Below are 22682 nucleotides of genomic sequence, written 5' to 3' on the forward strand. Positions count from 1 at the left end.
TTGTTCGCTTACCTCGGAAGGCTGTGCTGAAACTCAAGGACAGCTCTGGAAAATGCCCTGGTGGACTTTTGTAATTAAGCAAAAAAACCACATTGCACAATCAAACAAAATCAACAATTAAGATTTCTTCCAACCAAAATCTTCCCAAGAACAAAGGCACGTATTTATACCAAGAACGACTTAAAGGACTGGTGCTTTCTGTGTAAACCACTTAGGACAACAAGTGTATTTTTGCCTGGGTCTGTGCCCAGCAGTCACGCAGGCTGTCAAAACCTGGGCTGTCCTCAGTGATGGGTCGCTGCCCCCACCCCCGCCGCCCCGTGGGTCTCTACCCCCGTAAAACAACCGGGAGGAAACGAAGGGCGACGGAACCAGCGCAGCGCTTCGGTTTCGAGCGGGAGCCCCAAGTTTACGCCAGGCGGGCCCCCGCTGAGGGCCCCGCTGCCGCCCCTCCCGCAGGCCTGCCGGCTCCAGTCAGGCACGGCCCCTCCGGGGAGAGGCCCTCAGGGGCCCGGCAGCCCACCGAGCGGCCCTCGCCCGCGGCTCCCGGTGACAGGGACCCCTAGGGCTGCCCCTCCGCCGCCCCTCTGCCCCAGCAGAGCGAGGCCGCCGGGGCGAGCAGCGACGAGGCCCTCTGGGCCGCCGCCATGTCGGGAGGGGCCTCCCCCGCCGCAGAACTACAATTCCCAGCAGGCAGCGGGGTGGCGCGCATGCGCAGTGCGCCTCTCCAGCATGGCGACGGTGCTGTCCCGGGCCCTGAAGCTGCCGGGTAAGGCTTGCGTACCCCCGGGAGGGAGAGACCGTCCGGGCCGGGCCGGGGTCAGCCGCGTCCGGCTCCGCGTCGCCACGGCGGTGCGGGGCGAGGCCCGGCCGGCCCTGCGGCCGCTCAAGGCGGCGCGGTGGGGTCCGGCGGCCTGTGCCCGGGTCCCGCGGCGGAGGGAGGGAGGGAGGGCTGCCGGGGACGGGGCAGCGCCTCGGGGGGCTCCGGGGGCGCCGTGTGTGGCGGGCGGGGGGGCTTGGGCCTGGCCGCGGCCCTGGGAGGGAGGGAGGGAGGAGGCGCCGGGTGCCGTAGGCCGCGCAGAAGCGGGTAGAGGGGGCTGGGAAGCGGCCGGCACCGCCGCGAGGAAGCGCCGGTCCCTCTCGGGGCCGCTGCCGCCGGGTTTCGGCCTCAAAAGCCGGGCCAGGGGTTCGGTGAGTGCCGCTGCGGTTACCCAGGTAAACGTTTACGGTCCTGCCTACCGCCTCTGCGTGCCTTTCAGCCGGGGATCTTCAGCGAGATGAAAGGATAGTTCAAGCGTAAGGGGCTATTGTGTCAGGGAACCAGATCTTTCGAAGATAAGGGCAGGCCAACAGCCGCTCTCTTCGGTGAGGAGATTAAAAGGGAGCGAAAATCCTTGGCGAAACCAGATCCTGAGAGCGCACTAGTTGCGGTTGGATGGACTGGAGACAGTGCCGGCGCGCCTGGCTGGGTGAACCCGATGGGAAGGTTCCTCCTTGCCCCTCCTGACCGTGTCTCGACTTCGGGACAGCCATGGGACAGAGACGGGGCCCGGCTGTGCGCTGCTGGGGACGGCTTCGCCCCAGCACCGCACACCGCTCTGGTCCCGTAGTGCCCCAGTCTGTGCGGCGGGCAGGTCGTGCTTTCCTCCTCCGTCAGTCCGTGAAGAGCGCAGTAATGTCTTCAGGGCCCTTCCCGCCAGCTTTTAGTATTCCGTACCAGGAGTCCTTAGTTTATGTAGCGCCTGTTAGATTTCATTCAAAGAAGTTTTGTTTGCAAATCAGTTTCTTCCTGGGTATGTATATCTATGTCTAAATGGGAATGAATATACTTGGCATGAAGTTTATTTAGGAAAAGTGCAAACTGGTGGGTGTAAGTGTGTGTATTGGGGTGTGACCACTGGGGAACTGTACAAGAACAAGTACAGCTCTCTTCCTGGACCTCTGGAACCAGGGTGATCTATCTGGTATCTGCTGTTGGGAGGCACTGATTTGGAAAAGAGCACAGGCCTTGCAACTGCAGTTAAGAAAACAGTTCTCACATCAGTCCTTAGGTTAAATTGCATATATCATAACCTTGTTTCTGTGGTTAGCTCTTGAAAAATGCAGCTTTCAACAGCAATGAGAAAGCAGAAAGCCTATTGCTATAGCTGTTTTTTCCAGCTGCATCATTAAATTAATTACATCAATATGTGGCAACTTATCTCCCCATGGGCTTAGAGATATGTCTGCAGTACCTGGTGCCTGCCAACTGCCAGCTGGGGGAAAAAAAAGAAAAATAAACAGAACATGAAGCGAATACAAAGGATACTGGAACCAGTATGTCATCATTGGAATAACGCACTGAAAAATGTACTTATCTAAAGTCCAAGATCTGCTCTTTTCACTCCAAAGTGAGTGCAAGCAAAAACCTTTCCAGTAAGTTAAAAACAGAAAAAAGATTACAATTAATAATATCTTTCAAGCCATCAGCGCTAGCAATGAGTATTTCATTATGAGTGAGACCTGTTTCCAACACAGATCACTTCACAGATGTCTCCTTTCCGAATCATGATCACGAGTTGAATCATGATCACAAGTCGTCTTTTCTTCTTTGAGAGGTCACATTCTTCTACTACAATAGTTACAAGAGCTGCCTGTGCAAAAAGTACTATTAGGCAAATGCACAGGGGATTTGCAAAGTCATAAAGTGCAGTTTAGAGTCCAATGGCCCTTGAAAGTCGATAAGTTTGGGGCACTTCCTCTCTCTCTTCAGCCTCTGAAAACCTCCCTCTTCGGTATTTGCTTTTTCTTTGAGTGGCTGCAAAAAAAAAAAAAAAAAAAAAAATCCAGGGCGACATGACCAGTAACTTAGCCACAGACTACGAGCAACAGTTCCTCTGACTGTAATGCCAGGCCACTGATTGGGAACCTCTGTTTCATCACTGGTGCCCTAGAAAAAATGGAGTACAATTTAGAACAGGTCAGAACAAAAGCAGTTTATTTACTATACCTGTAGGAGAGAACACAGTGCAGCAGGGAAACTGACTTTGCTGATATGAACTCTGTCCCAGTAAAGTGGATGCAAGGTTTACATAAGCTTAGAGGTGCTATACAGATAAGATGTGAGTTACATAGATCTGTTACATACACAAGGCCACAGTCCTGCTCAGGGTAGATCTGGAGTCTGTTTTCTTTAGTACAGGGACTAATTTATCATGAAGGTTACACAGTGATTATTGTTTCACAAAATAGGGTGAGAGTTTGACCAAGAGGCCAACTTGGGTCTTAGCATTTCTGCTTCCTTGATGAAAAGCTGAAAACTACATGGGAGTGTTGGATTTTCTGACAGTTGATCACTTCCAACAGAGGCAGTTTTAGCTTTCTTGTGATGGACATACTGTCTTCCCCCAGCCTGAGCCTTGTTGTTGACCAGAAAGGAAAGAATTTGAATTCTGGAGCACTTCTCAATAAATCATAATTCTCTAAATGGTGTGAGACTGCCCTTGTTTTCACACATTCTTTACTGCTATTTATGTCTCTCTATTTATGCTTTTCTGTTGAAAAATAATTTGGGAGTGATTAGTAGAATGCAAGTGTGGTATCCCTCCTTCCCACAGCAAGTGACTTAAAACTCAGATGAAGAGTCATGTTCCTTCTCTCTCTCCAGCCAGATGAATGATGACTTACATATTCTCTGCAGCGCAGAACAGTCTTGGGAGGCCGGGCTGGGCACGTCCCTGCCAGCCCTCCAGACGCATTCCCAAAACACCTACAGATCGATTGTTAGGGCTCTCTCCCAACAGTGAGAGATGAGCATTTGTATCCTCTGATCTGCAGACCTAATCTGCAGATTAGATATGCAATTGGGTTTCCCATGTGCTAGGTGAGTGCTCCAACAGCCATTGTTAAAGGGCAGTGTCTTCCCTCCTTTTGGTTTACAAAAAGTAATCAGCAGGGCATTTGATGCCTGACCTTATGGAGTGGCTGTGCCTTGTGAGAGTACCAGCTGACATTTTGAGAAAAGACAGGGGGAAGGAATGCTGGTTTCTGGTTCTTGGTCAGGCTTAGACATGAGATAATGCTGAGAAGCTCTCCTATAACTCAGTAGATCCTTTCCTGTGTAGATTACCAAAAGCTGTAAGTCATTACTGTGTAGTAGCTGTTTTCTAGCCTCTGATCAGTGGTACTCAGCAGGAAAGGTGTTCCTGTTACACATCATCTGTGGTTGACACCACTGTCAACGTTGCCAACATCTCAGTCCCTGCCAGTTCAAGGAGTGGGTGAGCCATAGTTCCGAGGTCCTTTCTGTCTCCTAGAGATACAGAACAAAACTGTTCCAGATAAAACTCATTCCCATCAATGTTTTTATTTGCCCCAAGGGTGAACAGCAGGTTTCAGTCTTCTGGGTTGACTGTCTGGAATTAAAATATTTAAACAAATCACAATATATCTGAAATGTAAGTGTGCTGTTGAGTAGTTTTACTCAAAGCACACCAGTTTCCAAAACACGGAGCAGTCTTGTTAACATAACTGTCCAACTTTGACTTCCTAGGCTAAATACCATTTCCTCTTGGGCCAGCAGTATTTGTTTTTCATACCACTCTGACCTGGCTTGAACTGGCACATCTGGATCTGTAGTGAGAAGCTGCAAATACCCTGCCAGCGAGCCCTCTCTGGAATTTCTTGTTTTCGCTGAGTACTCTTTCAGCAACTTGTCAGCACAACCTACTGTATAGACATCTGGGAAATTCACACTGTGCTGTCTCTGCAATCTCTGAGCAGAGAGCTCTGTGCCACTGAGGTCGGTGGCCTTCAGTGCTGTTCACAGGATGGAGCCAAGGTTATCAAGACTTACTGAAAAGCCCAACTTTGAACGCATGTTTAGGACAGATCTGTGTGAAATGATGCAATGTCTCAGGGATACAGTGGACCGTCCTGTAGGAATGTAGTATCTTTTAGTTGGGTGCTCTGCCTCCACAAGGAACAGCTTTTTGGAGTGTGTGTGTGCACCAGATTGTTTTGATGTGATTCTTTTGTAGAAGCCCCTAGTTCAAAAAGAAAAGGTCTGATTTAGATACGTGATCTCATTGGATATCTTTATTTCCCTCTATTCCATGTGGGTGGGTTGTCCTGGCTGCTCCACTTAGTGTGGGGCATTTGGCCTATACTGGGATCGACAGTTTTTCTTAAGTCCTGAAATTGACACCGAATACCATTTATAGTGGTACAGGAAGGGGAAGTGAAGGTCCTTTCGTGGGGCAAGAAATGAGAAAGAAGTGAGATGTGTGTGCTGCAAAATAGATTCTAGATGATGCAAAATAGGTGTGTTGCACTAACTAGATACTACAGTACGTCTGTAACTGAGTCTGCCTTTAACAGGAAAACCAGAAGTAAGGCATATTATGCAGAAAGAATAATCTTGAAAGCCCTTAAATTTCCGCTCTGTAAAGCCTTCTCATCGTCTTAGTGTCTGTGCATGGTTACAGCATGCATGTTTTTGCTTATTATTTATGCCTTGCATGTATCACCTCAAGCATCTTCTGGCACAAGTCAGCTCCCATCTCAGGTCAGCTTTAGGCAAAGGGAAATGAAGCAGATATCTGGGATAGCGGAGTCCCACCTTGGAATAGGAGAGAGAGAGAGAAATAGACTGAGACCCTGCACTCATCGGAGCAGTGGCCATGGCTCCATGCCCAGCCTGGTGCCGCAGGGCAGCTCCCTGAGACGTGATCCTCCACTCGTAGCTCAGGGCAGTGAGTCTGCGTTATCTTGCCTGCCCCCATAAACAGATGGCCCTGGCCTTACGCCAGTATATACGACCAGGCTCTACACCTGCCCTCGTCACACTCCCTGTGGCTGTCTAGGGCTTGGGGGAGAAGTCATGCATGTGCCAGGCACCTGTGGGAGAGGCACCTAAAGCTAAGCTACTTACTTGTACCACCACCTGAAGTCATCAATCAGTACTAAGTTATCTATCTTGGCAAGGCCAAACACAAGCTCCTGGCTCTGGTGGGAGCAGGAACAGAGCAGGAGCACTGTGGTTCCCTACTTCAGGGGCTGGAGCACTCCCATCTCGAGGTGCTGAGCCATGCAGAGAAGGTGGTGTCTTAGAGGGGCAGCCCTGATCCCTTCAGACACCAGCATGTCACTGGGCCAAAAGGGCAAAATCACTTTGCCCTCATCTTCAGGGAGTCGATACCCATTTTTACCAGCACTGCAGAGAAACTGCTCAGTGCTCTATCCCTTCTATCCCTCATGAAGCAGGACAGCAGATGTGGCACCCTAGAAGGCAGCAGTGGTGCTTGGACCAGGCAGGAGGAGGAGGAGGGGAGCAATGAGCTGCAGAGGGAGGCCCCCTCAGAGAACACAGACTACAAGTGAAGAGGAGCTGTGTCGGGATTAGAGAATGGCAAATGCTAAAGGAGTTCAGAGTCTGAAGTCAAGAGTGCTGCGGTTTAGGTACTCGGATGTTAAGCATGACTTCCTGTCAGTGCGTCTCATTACCAAACAGGAAAGTATTAGAATTAAATCGGCCGTGAATTCCATATATATACACACACATATGTGTGCGTGTATATATATGTTTATAGATATTTTGTATATAGATACACACACCTTTATCTTGGGGAAATAAACTGTCGGCATCTTTTCTCCTGCAGCTGCTACTCTGAAACATGGACAGACCCTGTCTTTCCTCTCACGCCTCTCACTTGGATCCATGCAAAATGCAGACTGCGCTGTCGTCCCTTCTGTACCATTCTCCACTGCAGCCTTTTCTCCACTGAGGTCCTGCAAAAGTGACAAACTCATGCTTTATTGTCTCTCTCCATCTCTTTCCTCAGGAAAGAAGAGTCCGGACCTCGGGGAATACGATCCCCTCACTCAGGCTGACAGTGATGAAAGTGAAGATGACCTGGTACTCAACATCCAGAAGAATGGGGGGGTCAAGAACGGGAAGAGCCCCCCTGAGGAGGTGCAGGACCCTGACTCTGATGTGGAGGTTGGGATGGCAAAGCAGCACACGTCAGAGAGCGCACCCGAGGGTTATCCTGCAGAGGCGGCTGGGAGTTTGGAGCAGAAGGCTGCTCCCTCCCTCATGCCATACCTGCGCACAGCGATCTTTTTGCTCACTGTGGTGGTCTCGATGATTCTTGTGTTGGTGTGCGCATTTCTAATTCCCTGTCCCCCTAGAGACTTGCATAACACCTGGAACCGCAACCTAGGTCAGGGAGCAGGTGAGAAAGCCCCAGGAACAGCATCTGGTGGGGGAGGTGGCAGCTCCCAGGCTGGGATTCGGCGGGAGAGACCTATCTGGGAGAGCCAGGTCGGAGCAGAGGCCCTTCCTCACCACTGCAGATGCTCCGAGGTAATAGACAGGCAGCTGCGTTCCTGCTCGCTCTTCAAGCTGAGGCCCGTGAAATCTGGCATCAGTAGATAACATTGCCACAAAATCTTGTTTCTATCAACACCAAAAAACATTTTGACTCTTCTCCCATCCTGCCTTTTTGTCCGGATGGTGCGCTCTGTTCCAGATGGAGATGGCCCAAGCCCACTTTAAAACATAGCACTTCCCTCTCTACATCCTGGATTTCACCAGCACCTCCACGCTGAAGTGTGTGGGTGTGTTAGGGAGGAGAAGGATAGAAGTCTTTGTGTCTTCCAACTGGCTTAACTAACCTTATTTCTTTTGTCTTCTTGTCCTGCTTGAATCTGTAAATCAACATTCGAGATCTTTTGTCATCCTAAGCGGGCCACTGGTAACATTTCGAAAGTATCTCCTGTTCTGATTTCTGCATTAAAGTAACAGTGATTTGTGAAATAATTTCTGCCAGGTCTAGATATGTCTCTCCCTCCTTGCTTTCTGCCCCTGGCTTCCAAAATCTATGCCTTTCATAAGATACGTGGCTCCCACATCACGTCAGAAAGTGAAGTGGGAAGCAGAAATCTTTTTCTGTTAGCTCCTCATTTTTCCCTTTCTTTTCTCTGACCCAGATGCTACATTTCTGCCTTTCCATGCAATGAAAGATCTTGCCGTGGTGTGAGATGCCTGGCATTGGTGGTTCCCTAGCAGACTCTGTGAGGCTTGGCTGTCCACGAGTCTCTTTTCTGGGCCAGGCCTCCTCTCCCAGTGTGGAAAATGGGCTGGGTGGCTTTTTGACAACAGTATGGTGATTTGCTGTGACTGTTCCAGGTGGTGTCTTATCCCCACTGGAGCTGTGTGATGTGAATGGTGATGGCCTCCCTGACATCCTCATTGTCTTCACTGCCTTGATGAATGCTAGCGTCATGGGTAAGCACCTCAGCTCCTTTCCATTCCTCTTTCTGTATGTATCAGTACTGACCTTTGTATGTTTGTCTTATGGACGGGAAGAGTTCCTGCCACTGCAAATCCACTGCATTGCTCTTTTCAGAGTTCCTTAAAATGGCTGGTCTACTGTGCCTGTGCTTTGTCATGCTGCTTGTAATTTTCATTGCAAGCCTGTGCTCCCATACCTGTTGGGTCAACGTCATCTGTTTCCCCTTATCTCATCTTGGGGCAAGTCCATCTCTTTGTCTTTTATTTGTGTACACTTGGTTTGGGGGCAGAGATAAAGTGATCAGAAAGCACTGCTGTACAAATAGCAATTGGGAATAAGGTGGGGGTTTTTCCCCCTTGTTATCTCTCAGAGCCCTTCACAAAAGAGCTCAGTCTAACTACCTCCATTTTACAGGCACAGAGGTGGAAGCACAGAGAAGGGAAGCTGCTTGACAAAGGTCACAAATGAGATTTAGTGGTGGAGTCTCAACTCTTTTCTAATCTGTGGTTCAGTGTCCTGGTCATTACCAAGGGTAGTTGGTGACAGGAACAGTGATGGCAGAGCTGACTGTTGGAGAGCTCTGGTTCTTCTGAACTAACCAGTTGCTTGCCAACAGGGAGCATTATGTATTTTTTTTAGAGCAGCTGTAGGTCGGCTTTGCAGGAAACACCCTCACCTTGCTGCGTTTTTCTCCAGGTCACTCCATATACTTGCCAGGCTCCAAATCATTGTTAATTCACAGATAATAGACTGGCTGATGGTGGAGAAGCTACTGTGCCTGGCTGTTCAGCAGGTATTGCCCTGCTTCCTCCTCCTAGCTGCTTTGGCTTTCTCTCTTAACCCTCACACCCCTCAGGTAACATAGCAGCCTGCTGATACTGGCCACTGTTATACAGGGGCTGCCAAGTCCAAAAGTGGCATCCTATTGCGCTGGGCTTCTGAAGTCCTGGAGGTTCCCAGCTGCCTCTTGTACTGTGTCTGCCAGCCTGGCATCACCTGAGATTATGTGAATCTGTTCAGTCTCAGAGGCACTTTCAGGCGGCAAGCATACATTGCACAGCCTGAAGAGAACTCTTGTGGGAGGAAAATGCCTTGGGTCTTCAAAGAGTAGGGTAATAAAATTATAGTTAGAGGATAGGGAAGATGCTGCTTCTCCATGGCCCAGGCAAGGCCCTTGGTATTTCACAGCAAGTCCTATAGAAAGAAACCTATGAGCAGAGAGAAAACTGTAGAGTAAGTTAAAAAAGAAAGTGAGAGAGGGAGATACCGTTGACGTAAAGGCTGCATTCAGTTTGTAGAGGTTGTCCTTGCGCTCTGTATTTTGCCACTGCATTGTATTTATCTTTCATCGCAGATGTATGTACAGTTCTCAGCATGCTCTGAATGGGACTAGCTATACCTAGCTGCATCCTGGGCTATAGCTATGCTGGAAGACAAAAAGCAGACACTAAAGCAGGTATAAGCACATCACAATCCTAAATGCACATAGCTGGACATCAGCCCTCCTGTAGCTTGGGCTCAGAGCATTCACACAGTGTCAGGTAGAGATAAGCTTGTGATAGGTACCTGATGGAGTAAGCTATGACATTGTTAGCTGTTTCTCCAGCTTGTACCCACAACAGCTGTGAGCTGCATTCAGGAGTTAGTTGTTCTTGGTCCCTGCCAATCCAACGAGGAGAACTTGGGCTGGGGCAACCCCTTAGCATAAGCCAGATGATTTTCAGTTTGAGAAGGGAGTGAGTTTGATTTAGAGAGTGGGCTCAGACTTCCTTTTAGCCAGTGGCCCAGATATGCCCTTTGTGTAGTCAGGTCACGTGTTGTTCTTCTGGTAAGACAGGAGTCAACTGGGACTGTTGTCATTTTGAAATGTATAGGAGTTCATCTTAAATTGCGATATGAGCATACCAGGTGGAGATTACAGTAACCACAATTATGTCTGAGGGCAGGCTGAGCTAAAAGTTGCTCACATTGGAATCAGAGCCAACAGTCAATTGAAACAGCATAGAGGACATTTTTATTACAATTATTTTGTGCTAACCGGTGAATAAGGAAAAGACCCCTGAGTTACACCAATTGGTTGCATTCAGTCTGTTATTCACAATAATAAAACTCACTTGGAAAACAAAGAAAAAAGCTCTCAGATTGACCATCACCTGCTGCTGCTCCAGAATTACAAACAACCCGGGACTTTCACACGAGGTGGCATCTGCCTCGCAAAGTCACTGCAAGGTTTTCCTTGGTGCTAACTGTTACCTTGAGGTGGAGGGGATCAGAAGGATCAGTCTGGTTTGACAGCAGTACATTTCACACCAGGAAGTCAGCACAACCTTGCAGGTTGTCCCCAGGATCTTCATTCCTCTGTGCCCAGCTGACCACATTTCTTGCCGTGAGCTCAGGTCCAACTTCCACGATTGTCTGCACTGTTGACTGACAGCCCAGCTTCTCTGGAGATCACTGCTAGGCTCTGCAGGCAGAGAGACTCAGCCATGGGGTGGGATTTGACCTTTGCTTTCAGGCAGTGTGGATGTGGCTGGCTTGAGCCACTCAGCTCTAGTAGCTAGAGCTGGAACTCAAGCGCAAAGACCAAAGGCAGCATGGACGTAGCCTCTGATGCCAAGGGATTTCACTCTCTCTTTGCCTCTTGCAGGTGTCTCTAGGCCTTCCGTAACTGTGGTGGCCCTTTCTGGTATGAATGGCAGCACCTTGTGGTCCATCCAGCTTCCAGAGGAGACTCGGAGTGTGCAGTGCAAAGGGCTGTCACTAGGGGCAGCTGCAGAGCCCGTCTGCCTTGTTACAGGAACATCAAAATTCCTCAGCCTTCTCAGTGCCTCCACAGGTAGAGTCAACTATCAGCATATTAGAAATATGCTATTGCCTTTTTGTTTTCTTTAAGGGACTAATAAGCATGAATGATTCAGTGCTGGCACTTCATGGTGGCAATTATCTAGTGACACACAGGAAGGAGTCAAAACACTCATGAGTTTCTAGTTACACAGGATAAGAGAATCCAAACCATTGCTGCTCCATGGCAGCATCTTCATTCTACCACCTCAGAACATTTCAAATTGTTACTCTTATCCTGTAGCATCCCTATAGCATAAAGGATATGTAAGGTCTGTTCTCATCAACATTGAGCTGTTAGTACAACTCAGCACATACCTAACAGCACTGAAAACCTGAACACCATTCTTGGGGTAGTTATATAAGGACATGTGCTACAGCCAAGAAACCTTCCAGAGAAATTAGGCCCACAGAAGAATTGATTAGATGTGAATGAATATTGCATTTTTAATCACCTGATCATGTGCACCTCCATTCTCTGATTGCTGTTTGTTCTACCACATTAATTCGCTGGCAGAAATAGTCATAAGTAGGTATAGGAGTGTTTCTGGAATCAGAACAGAGAATGGAGACATACAAGAAACCTTGGGTTTAAGTGGCAGATCCAGTCAATGAGCAGCAGCACTTACCTTTCAGATGCTTTTAGGGACCAGATTACTTGCACAATGTTTGCGTGGTCAGGACCATAGGCTGTCTCCTTTACCAGCAGTAGTAGTTATTAATGTGCGCAAGTGTTTGCAGGTGTGGCCTTTGGTTTCCTTTGTTATGCAGGGGAAAACCCTATCCTATGCAGCAGCAACAGCAGAAAAGCATTTTTAAACTCTAATTGAAAAAAGCAGAAATGTTGGCAAAAGAATCATGGAAAAGTAAAAGCATTGAATTTCATTTTGCATTTTTCACATGTTTATTTGCCAATTTGCAAATCGGGTTTTAGTGAGTTTCCAGCTGGGTCCATGCTGGACTGCTGAACCATTTGACATCACGTCTGCTAACATGCTTTCACCCTGAGGTGGAGTGAGTATGCCATGCTGGAGTGACTGTTTGCTGCTGGGAATTTAACAGAGACACAGATTTGCACTTTGAATATCAGAACTGCCCATCTGTTCCCTTTCCTGGCATCTACCTACAGGGTTTACTGCTGGCTGAGGAAAACAACTGCTGTCCTGCAGAACAGCACTCTCATTTAGGCTCTTCTTCCAAGAGTGAACCTCAAATATTCTCTGCTGTTTCAGAAATTGTTTGGGGCTCAGGTCTTTCTAGAGAGAGGCTAAGAAGGAAGCACAGCAGGACCTGAGGCTTGACTCAAAGACAATCTGAAGAAATGCTGGGGGAAGAAATTTGCTTTAGACTGCAGCTTGCCCCAGTTTGTCTTTCCTCTTCATAGAGAATGGGGGGAACAACCTCTTTTGCTCCTTTCTTAAGAAGGTTTTGTGGAACCCTCTGGGGCTGCCTGCTGGTCCCCCAAGTGCTGCAGGTCTCTTTCATCCTGTTCTTCCTACAGGCAAGACCATTTGGACGCTGAACTCCATCCACCTTTCAAGTGGGATCCTGGCTGCACCAGCTGCAACTCTTCCAGATGTAGATGGAGATGGGATTAGGGATATTGTTGTTCTGGCTCTCAAAGAGACACAGGTACAGCATATCCCTGCTCGAGGTTTGAAAGGACCTTGACTGTCTAGAGGAAGAACAGGGAGCCTGATGTGGAAAGGCTGCAATAGGAGCTGCAAGAGCCCCTAATTTTCATTCCCTTAGATTTCCCTGAAAAGCACCCTTTTTCTGTCAATAGGTCAGAACAGTGAGATTAAGCAATAATGACACTACCTGCATTTCTAGTCAGCTGGGAATGAACAGAAGGGTCATTATTTACCCCTGGCTTAGACTTGAGAATTAGCTGTTTCTGTTCAGTGAAGGCTTGGTTTGAAGTGGGTGTTTAGCAGCAGTGTAGGGAGCTGTCTTGAGATAGATCTCTGGAGAAAGGAGCATTCAGCTTATCCAGAAGACATACATACTTGTGTGATTAATTCAGATGCAGATTTCCTCTATGCTCATCCCCCCCTACAATTCTGGCATTAATGTTAGAGGAGTTCAGGTTTTTGAAGTCCCTTCCATCTTTGATGGATTTGCAGTCAAGAGAAGAGCATGAATGTAAGATACTCAGGAAGTGAGACTGAGCAAAGAGAAAGAGACTACTAGCCAGACCTTGCTGGGAGGGGGGAAGAGCAATGGAGCGTCATGCTGTGGGGACCAGGAAGGATTCTGAGAGCACAAGTGCATGAAACCATTGCTAAAAATCTCTACATCTCTCTCTTTGCAGCCTGATGTGTTTTTCATCTTGGTGTCAGGAAAGACTGGGACTGCTTTAGGTGGGTCTGTGAAGTACAGCACCAATGGAGAAGGGAAAGTGATTGGCCCCGAAGTCTATGTCACCAGCCAGGGAGCCATCTACATCCTGTTTGGTTTTGGTAAGATGGACCTTGCCTTTCCAGCACTTACTGAGAAAATACTCGTTTTAGCTAAAAAGGCCCAGAGCATCCCTGGGATACTTCTACCATACCTTCTGCTGTAAAAGCTAGGAGTAGAAGGCATGGGAACAAGTCTCACTGCCATGGTGTGGAAAAGTGCAGGAGCACCAATACCTGCTAGCCTGGAATACCTTGGAATTTCCCAAAGGCACGTCATGCCAGGGAAGTTCCAGCTCTTGGCATTTCTTTGCCTTCTACCACAACTGCAGTGGTCGCAAGGACCCTCCATGCTACTAAGGAGTTAACTTTTGCAGGAAAGACTCTTCATCTTTACTCTTCCTGGCAGGTAATGTTCAAGCAGTTGCCCTGAGGGATATCTTTACCCAAGCCAGAAACCGGGACAGCTTTCCTGCAATGCCACAGCAGGAGGAGCCAGAGTGGGAAAAGCGCAGATCTGTCAACCTGTCAGAGCTCATTGACATTTACAGGTAGGAGATGGACTTGTAATCTTGCTTCTGCTGGGAACAGAAGGGGAGGGTAGGCACCTCTTAGTACTCCTAGAGATGGTCCCTTCTGCTTTCCTCTGGAAGTAGAATACTGTCCTTTTCATTGACCAGTTCATAACAGTACTCTGGGGAACCCATTGTTTCCTCCCTGTCCTGTGGTTGTCCTAGCAAAAGAAGTGCAGAGTATGATAAAAGGGAAGCCTTTGCTTCTCCTTCTCCTTGTTCCTTTCTTCCACCCACTATGCATACCTGGAGGGGAAAAAAAGGTGTTCCCAGCTAATGGAGTCCTTTGGGAAGCTCAGTCTATGTACAGCATTGTGGGCTTGGATTTCTCAGCTCTTTTACTGCCAAATTGTGGTCAAGGTCAGCCTGGATAGGAATAAAGGGAGGGAACAAATGTGAACTCCCAAACTCTGTGCTTTTTATAGTAACTAAAGATGTTCAGAAGACCCCACACCTGAATTTAGCCAACTTAACTGAGGAACCCCCAAAGGGAGCTAAGCTCCATCACTGGGGAGAAGACGGGCTTCTCCAAGAATAATTCAAATCTTTGGTAGGATGAATTGCCATGTGGACAGGCAGCTAGTGCTGAGATGTGCAGATACAAGCCTCGGAATCTCCTCTTTGCTTTCCATTTGTCCCAGTGGGGGTGTTGACTTCCTGCAGACGATGAAGACACCTGACACAAACTGCAGCAACCTGCTCATCACAACCAAAGAGGGGTTGATCCTACTGCGGGGACAGGACCTGGAGCCCCGCTGGACCCTGGAACTGCAGAACATCAGCAGGTTACATACTTGGGAATATTTTTCTGTCTTGTTTCTTCCTGTACCATTTTCTGCCTTTTACTTGTAAGCACATATGCTCCTTAGAAAGCAATTGAGAAGAATTCTCCAAGTCTGCAGAGAAATCTTAAGAAGTGGAGGTGTGCAGATGCATCGCTGAGCAAGTGAGGAGGGCAGGGGGAGCAAGGAACAGAAGGCTGGAAACCTGAGCTGTGTGCTTGTGAGTGGTCACAAATAAGGGGCTTGATTGAAATACCCAACATAGATATCATGGGAATGTTGTGGCACTGACATTCAGGGAATTACTGGTGTGTGATTCAGCCCATCTGCTGTCCAGGGCTGCCAATTGCCAGCTCAGTGGAAAGGAGCTGTTGCATTAGTGATGTTAAGTATTTAGAGAAGGTGTCTGAGTATGGCCCACAGATCTTAATGTTCCTTGAAAGTTGAAAATGAGTTCTCTGATGGCAGTCAGCACACCATCTATACTTAATGTAAACCTTAAAAAAATACTGCTTATCCTCTGATTTCACACATGGAAATTAAGTAATTTGCCAGATCTCGTGGGTTGATAATAACCAGCAATTTCAGCTTGCCCTGTATTAAATATTTGCAAAGGGTAGTTGGGCACAGTTCAGGGAAATTATGTGGGAAACAAATTGCTTGCTCTGCTATGTAGAGAAAAGAAAGCAGCTCTCAGCCCAGTGTTACCTGACTGTAAAGAGCATCTATAGGAAGCAGGCATTGGAACTTCATTAAGCAAAAAAAATTGGTGTAAAGCTAGGTTTGATATTCATATGTCCACATTCTTGAGGGCTGATGGGTGACATAAGCAATGGCTTTGGGAATGGCTTATGGCTAGTTGATTATGCTGTGGGGAAAGGAGATGGACTAAAAGTGTTTTGGGCCCAGAGTCTGCATTCTTCTGGATATGTCTGGGGTCTAGTTTAAAGGGTAAGTGTGTACTGACTAAGCAAAGCCAGTTCATAGATGCTGTAAAATCAGTTATACACAAGAAATTTCTAAATGGACCCACTAATTGGAAAATTTCTGTGGGTTCAAATCAAAACGGTTGAAAACTGCTTTACCTGTTCCATTCACAGAATCACAGTATGATTGAGGTTGGAAGGCACCTCTGGAGGTTGCCTAGTCCAGCCTACCTGCTCAAGCAGGCTCAGCTAGAACAAGTTGCTCAGGGCTGTGTGTTGTCAGGTTTTAAATATCTCCACAGATGGAGACTCTACAACTTCTCTGGGCAACTAGTATTCCCGGTTGCTGCACTCCAGCCCTGGTTTTTCTGGTTCCATGACCTCCCAAGGGACAAGACATGTCCCAAGGGACATGTACAGGAGCTGGCAGATAGGCATTGAAAAATAATGAAAGCAATTCCTGTTCAAGACCACTGTGCTGAAGTCCTGGGCTGCCTGTTTTCTCAGACTTAAGAGAGACCAAATCTGGTAGACTGAATATATTGTGGACAAGCATTTATTTAAGAGGGTTGGGTTTTTTGGTTTTTTAGGACTTAGAGAAGTTCTGCTTAAGCAACACAGGCTGGGGGACAAATCCAGCTTGGGTATCACCACAGAGTCAAACAGACCGAAGCCCAGTTCCTCATCAGACAAAGCTTACAGAGCCAGCTGAGACCTCCCCTTTTCCTGGGTAAAAGTGCCCTAAGCACACAACTCCAGCCAGGCAGACTGAGTCCAGCCCTTTGGGAACAGTCTTTGAGAAAAACAGCCTGGTTGCTGCAGATGTGCTGCATTTCCAGATACCTTTTGACAAGATCCCTGGAAAACCATAAAGGAGAATCAGTAGTCATAAAACAAGGGTGAAGTTCAGAGACCATGAAATTGAGTAAGCAGTTGAAAATTGTGTTGTAAATGGATGTTTCAGATGAGAGAGGATTAATAGCAGGTTGCTGTGGGGATTACTGTTGGGCAGGAATAATTACTAGCCTTCTGGTTCATTTGAGAAAGTGCCATGGGGATTTTTCAGTTGATTGGTAGCATCTAAAATACATATGTCTGTCTGCATTCAGTTTGTGGGATCTGCTGCTGACTGTAACCCATAAGGGACACGAGAAGAGGCACCTTAGGACAGGTTTTAAGTTTGTGCCCATAAGATAGAGCGAGCTACCTACTACTTCCTTTTTGCTACTGGAGAGCTTTCAAGGTACAGGAGTGTCCCATGATACTGCCTTGAAAGCATTATTTCTGGTTGCCAAAGGTGTCTGTAAATCAAATGACATTGTTTGATGTAGTAAGTATAAATAGTCAAGCCACTGCTGTACTGCGGCATTGCTGTTCAGGAGCCATTCTGGCATGCACGTTTTAAAGGGGAAGCTGGAAAAAATTGGAGAAAAGGGCTGGAAAAAATGCTTTAGCATGGAAGATTTAAGTCAGTGGGTTTATATGATCAAAGAGAAGCCTGAGAGGTGAGTTCATAAGCATGTGTAAGTAACAGGAGCTAACAGGCATTTTAATCTTGCCACAGCAAGAACAAGTGCCTTGGAGCGAAAGGCATTCATGTTCAAGAAAATGAAAATGCAGGCATGTTTCTTTGGGTGAGATTAATCATTAGAACTGACTGTCACGAGAAGTGATGAATTCATCTCATCTTTGTATTTCCATAGCAAGCCTCATGGCTGGTAGATCTAGTCAAAGTCAGCCTACTGATACTTGGTTAATTGGGTGAAATACAGCAATCTGTCATAAACAAGAGGATGGAAGACATATTCTGATGAACCTGCCTTGCCATAAAATCTCTGATCCTGTGAATTTTGAGGAGTTGTTTGTGCTTATTTAGAACCTTGTGTCTAGCTGTGGTGAATTTAAGGAAGACGGAGATAAGAGTCAGAAAGCCAAAGGCAAGCAAGATGGTTAGAAAAGAGTTACAATGAGAGAGATTCAAGTAATAGCATTATGTCACCCAGAAGGGAGAGGATGAGAGGGGACTTCATTTAAAATGCTGAAGGTTATAAAAAGGCTTGTAAAACTGCCAGAAGTAAGAAAACAAAGAATCATGGGCTGACGTTAATGGTGAGTATATTAAGAGCCATTTCTCACAGCTAAGGCAGCTTGGGAAATACACTTTCAGCAGGAGGTCAAATGTGCTGATGCATTTTGAAAGGGCTGAGCAATTTTCTATGACCATAGCAAAACTACAGTTTCTCATGATAAGGGAAGAATAATACAGAGTCATGTCTCAGGGTGGTAGACAGGTGTCTACAGAGCCTATCAAGGGATGTCCCCCATATGGATGAAGTGTGGCTAACAGGCACCATGGGCTGTTTGATCATTTTTCACTTTTCTGATCCACCAACAAATGGTTCCTGACAGAACAGTTCTGAGTGGATTGAAGGTCTATCTTAGCATGGCAAATCCTGCCTTTTTAAGAGACAGAATGGAGGATGAAAGCAACTGTGCTGCCTCCATCTGAAATCCCTGTTTTTCTGCCATGGGGCTGAGTGTTTCTTTTTTTCACATTTGCAGCCAGCCTGTACCAGGTTACTTTGGTGCTGACCAAACTCTGGACTTCATGCTGCAAGCACAGACCGGAGATGGGAACAAAAAGGTAAAACAAGTGAAGGCAAGGAGGACAGTGGCAGCATAGGAGTGAGGGAGGTTGGGTAGAAAGGGGCAATCATTCCCTGGGACAATCATTCCTTGCTCCTTGCTTTTCCCATTTCTGTGGCCAACACTCGTCACTGTGTGGCCACAGGCATGAAAGAGAACAGCACAGGCCATGCCACTGCAAGGGGGCTCTCTGTACGCCCACACCTGGATACTTGTTAATGCTAGGTCTCTTCCCTGCCTTGAGGTGGTGGTGATAGATGGCAAATCCGGCCTCCCTGTTTGGAACCAGGAACTCCCATGGCAGAAGCAACAACTCGATGCACTGTCAGTCATGACTTTGGACAAGAAGTCTGTTTTTCTCTTCTGGGCTGATGAAGCACAGCCTGTGTTACAAAGTTTGGTGAGCAAGCATCCTTTCTTCACTTTGAGGCACGTGCAGTCTCTGTCTTATATTCCTAATGTAATTGAACTTTAAACCTGCCATAGAAGGCAGCTGTCAGGGACATCTTTTCCTCTTGCTTTGACACTCTGACTTCTCTGAGCCTGAACGCAGGAGGTTTTGTGTGCAAAGTCTTCACCAGAAAGCTTTGTAGACAGAAAGTTTGCATCCACAAAATCAAAACTTTCTGTGTGAATTTCATTTTTTTTCTGCAACACTGAGATATTTTTAGTGCAGATTTGTTCTCAGCCCCAGAGCACTACTTCTCTGCATGCAGGCACACAAGTCAGCAGGGAGACTCAAACTTCTAGACTGTAGCTTCACCCATCAAGCTGGCTTTGACAGAGTCAGATCTCAACCTTACCAACCAGAAGTTGTGGAGCAAATTATGTTTTAGGAAAAAAACTTTGCAGGATTTTGTCTCTGTAAAACCATATAGTTTTTGATTCTCTGATCCATGTAAAGACAGCGCAGTGTCAGAAAACTTCTTTATTTATTTGGCAAAGCTAAACTCCTCTTTGCTAGCCAGCTGTAATGTTTTTGTCTGTCCTTTGTTCCAACAGCAGCCTGGTCCCAGACCTGAGCGCCCAGGGCTGCACCACCTCTATCTCCTCCATCCTGTTTTTCCTACAGTCCTTTTGGACCTCACTAATGCAACAGACAAAGTCATTGCTTCAGCAGGTGAGTACAAATGGAGGAGAAACTACCTAGGCTAAGAGAAATACGGAGGGAGAGGTAGCTGTGAGAAACAATGGGGTGTAGTGCCATTAAAGGTAGCACCTGAGGGATTTCTGAGGTCTGTACAGATCATTCTGCAGTGGCTGGAGTGAGTTTACTTGTCTGTGCTTTACCAATTTCCCCTTCTGTAGAGGTAAAACAATAGCTGCTGAAAGCGAACTGCATTATTGAAGTATGTGCATCTCCTATGTCAAGCTCAAAAACATCACCTGGAACCAAACCCTTCCATTTCTGATCTAAATTTCACTTTATTTCCATGGAAAATTTTTAACTTATAATAGTTTTCCCTGATTAACTAAGATCCACAGAGTTGTAAAGTTAGACTGAATATACCCTCAGTCCAGTGGATGTTTTGACTTAGTAAACACTGTAAGATTTCTTTTGGAAGAAATGTAATCATTTACTCCTCACCAGTATTTTCTCACCCTTTTCTGATGGACCAGTTGGAATTAACGATCTCCAGAAGGATGCATTTCACATCACTGTGACAACAACTGCAACCTCTGAAAAACAGCCAGGATTTCTCTCGGTCAGCAAGCTGGGCCTGAAGTGGGCCATGATGAGTCAAGGTCGAATGGTGTGGCTAAAGGATACCACTACTCCCAAAATCAGCCGTGGAGAAGTGAGGCGATTTCTTGCCCGGCTGAAATTTGTTGACCTTCCTGAGAGGGTGAGTTTGTTCAGGAATCCCTAATAAAATCCAGGCCTTTGAAAACATTTGATCTCTTCTCTCCAGACACAGTTGGGTGCTCTTTGAGATGCAAAGAGCCTGGTGGGATGTAAAGAGTCTGTTTGCAAGATGACTGGCTGCCCCTTTGGGCATAATCTGGACAGATTGTGAGGCCCAGCTGTACTTTGGCAGTTGGACAAGGAGGAGGATCTTGGAACTAGGGATGCTGATGATAAGGGACTGAGAGACTCACAGAGGGAACAGAGGTGGGACAGGGATCACTTGTTTTGACATGGGCAGACAAGGGTCCTCCATATAGTGGTGCCCAAGTTCAGTTGCTGACCTGTGAATTACCACTTTCCTCTACCAGACTGGATGATAATAGTTTTTGGCCTTAGTTTTTGTTTGCCTTTCCTTCTGCAGCTCTAGCGTGGTGGTTCCTCAGATTTTGGTTGGACCCATGGCCTGTATGGGGAATACAGGAAGCTGCTCTGTGGATCTTCAGGAAAACTGCTGTGCAGAGGGACTAAAAGCACTTCCCCCTTCTTCAGCTCTCTGGGGCATGCTGCTGGAGGCAGGTTTGTCCTGGGCAGACCTGTCCTGTACCAGAGGAACCTTGTTCAGCGTCTCCCCCTCCATATGCTGTTCTTGCATGCTTCCCTCCAGGTAATACAGAAATGTGAATTTAGAATTTATATACATACATACATACATATATATATAAAAAACCCAGGTTTTTTATATATGTGTGTGTATCAATTTATACAATATATGTATATTTTTTGTATGTTTAATTTATGAATGAGATTTAGGACACTCCTTTTTATGTCCAGACAGTATTTCCAGGCAGTCAAATAAGCTCTAGGCCTAGAGTGGGCCATGATGACTCAAGGCAAATGGTGTGGCTAAAGGACACCACCTGCTTTAATCTTTATATTTTTGGAGAGAAGCCTCTGTCTGGCTCCTGCGGGGCTAGTCTTACCTACAACCTTTCCTGTGCTCTCAGCCCTCTTCTCCATTCTGTCCTCAAACTCAGAAACAAACTAGCTCTCTGGCTGAATCACCTGATCTTGAGAAAGATGGTCCCCACAGCATTTGCCAGCCCTTGTACATGTATATTTCTTTCCCCAGTCCCAAGTTCAGGACAGGTTCATGTGGGTGATATAGAAGCAAAAAGGTTCACATCTTCTGTCCATCCCTAAACTTTTTATGAAGCCAAAGTGTCACTGTAACATCACACTGCAGTCCAATGGGCTGAGTGCCCCTTTGCAAATGCTTCACAGCCCTTTTGGGATAGATTCCCAACAGATCCCTGCTGGCACTGTGGAGATCACACTAGATCCAGTCACAGCAAAGCTGATTCTCACACCACTGCTTCGGGGTTTAGAGGCTCAGACAGAGGCAGAACTGGAAAGCTTTTTTGTGCATTTTACCCCTATTCTGGGCTCAACCATTCCCTTGCCAGCCCAGCCCTATGTGCAGTTCCAGGAGGAGCAGACTACCCCCAGGGCACATTTGCTCACAGTGTGTTTAGTGCTTTGAACTGTGCCTCTGAGTGTGCCATCAGTCTCCTGCGTTGTAGTTGCAGAGCATCTACATGAATTTTCTTGTAATATAAATGACCATATAAAAAGCAACCACTTTGTTGCCCCTGCAGCTCCCCACAGCGCAGGACAACAACGTAGGAACTGTCTTCCCGGTATGCCTTTCTGGGTCTGACCTTTGACGTTAGGCAGAGCCAGGCTGAGGTGAGGATTGCAAAGGACTCTTCAGTCCTCCGGCTGACACGTGCCCTTCCAGCCTCCCTGCACTTCCCTGTGAGTGGTGAGGTGATGGCAGGACTTTGACACTCCCTCCATATGGGCATATCTACCATGGTTTTGCTCTCCTGGGCTCTTGACACCTCTCCTTGCTGTATCACCCTCTCTCTTCTCTGTCCCGGCATCTCCCTATAAAGCTTCCAGGATAGCACTTCAGGATTAGCTGTAAGTCCCAAGGCTGGTCCTTGGGCCCTGCTCTCTTAATGTCAGAGCCTGTGAACAGTTTGTATATGTTTAATGGTATTTTTGTGTAAATAGCTTTGTATATATTAGCACAACTGTAGCAGTGGCTCTAGGCCTGGCATTTTCCTCCAGACGGCTTAGTTAATACAGCTGCCTAATAGGGACTGATAGGGTGAGGACCAGTAACATATGAGGATTAAACAGGAGTGCCCCTTCCCTCCTGTCTAGCCACCACCTTGCTGGGAAAGGTGAAGCGGCTGTTACCTGAAATAGTTATTCTCCTGAGGTTCTTCCTGAGAGAATTGATATTCAAGTGCAGTGATATTAGCTCCTCCATAATGTGAATTCACCCTGCCTGCACACACACACATCCCCACTGTGAATAAAGAG

The 22682-nt window shown here is 47.1% G+C and overlaps 1 protein-coding gene across 3 annotated transcripts; it reads left to right on the top strand.

The window, feature by feature from the left end:
* Positions 1-696: 696 nt before the first annotated feature.
* FAM234B (family with sequence similarity 234 member B) lies at positions 697-22673 on the top strand. 3 transcript variants are annotated; one of them, XM_049792103.1, is made up of 13 exons: positions 697-769; positions 6822-7214; positions 8171-8269; positions 10924-11112; positions 12619-12749; positions 13432-13579; positions 13926-14067; positions 14730-14873; positions 18359-18440; positions 18687-18842; positions 19445-19562; positions 20063-20289; positions 20713-22673. In XM_049792103.1, exons 1-13 carry the CDS (start codon positions 733-735, stop codon positions 20716-20718), a joined length of 1872 nt encoding a protein of 623 aa, XP_049648060.1. In that variant the 5' UTR covers positions 697-732; the 3' UTR covers positions 20719-22673. The 3 variants fall into 3 exon arrangements, with proteins under 3 accessions (XP_049648060.1, XP_049648061.1, XP_049648062.1); XM_049792104.1 differs by having other exon boundaries at positions 19448-19562; XM_049792105.1 differs by lacking the exon at positions 20713-22673 and having other exon boundaries at positions 18687-18871; positions 20063-20225.
* The last annotated feature ends 9 nt before the right edge of the window (positions 22674-22682 follow it).

Source organism: Accipiter gentilis, chromosome 34, assembly GCF_929443795.1.
Source record: "Accipiter gentilis chromosome 34, bAccGen1.1, whole genome shotgun sequence".
Classification (NCBI taxonomy): Eukaryota; Metazoa; Chordata; class Aves; order Accipitriformes; family Accipitridae; genus Astur; species Astur gentilis.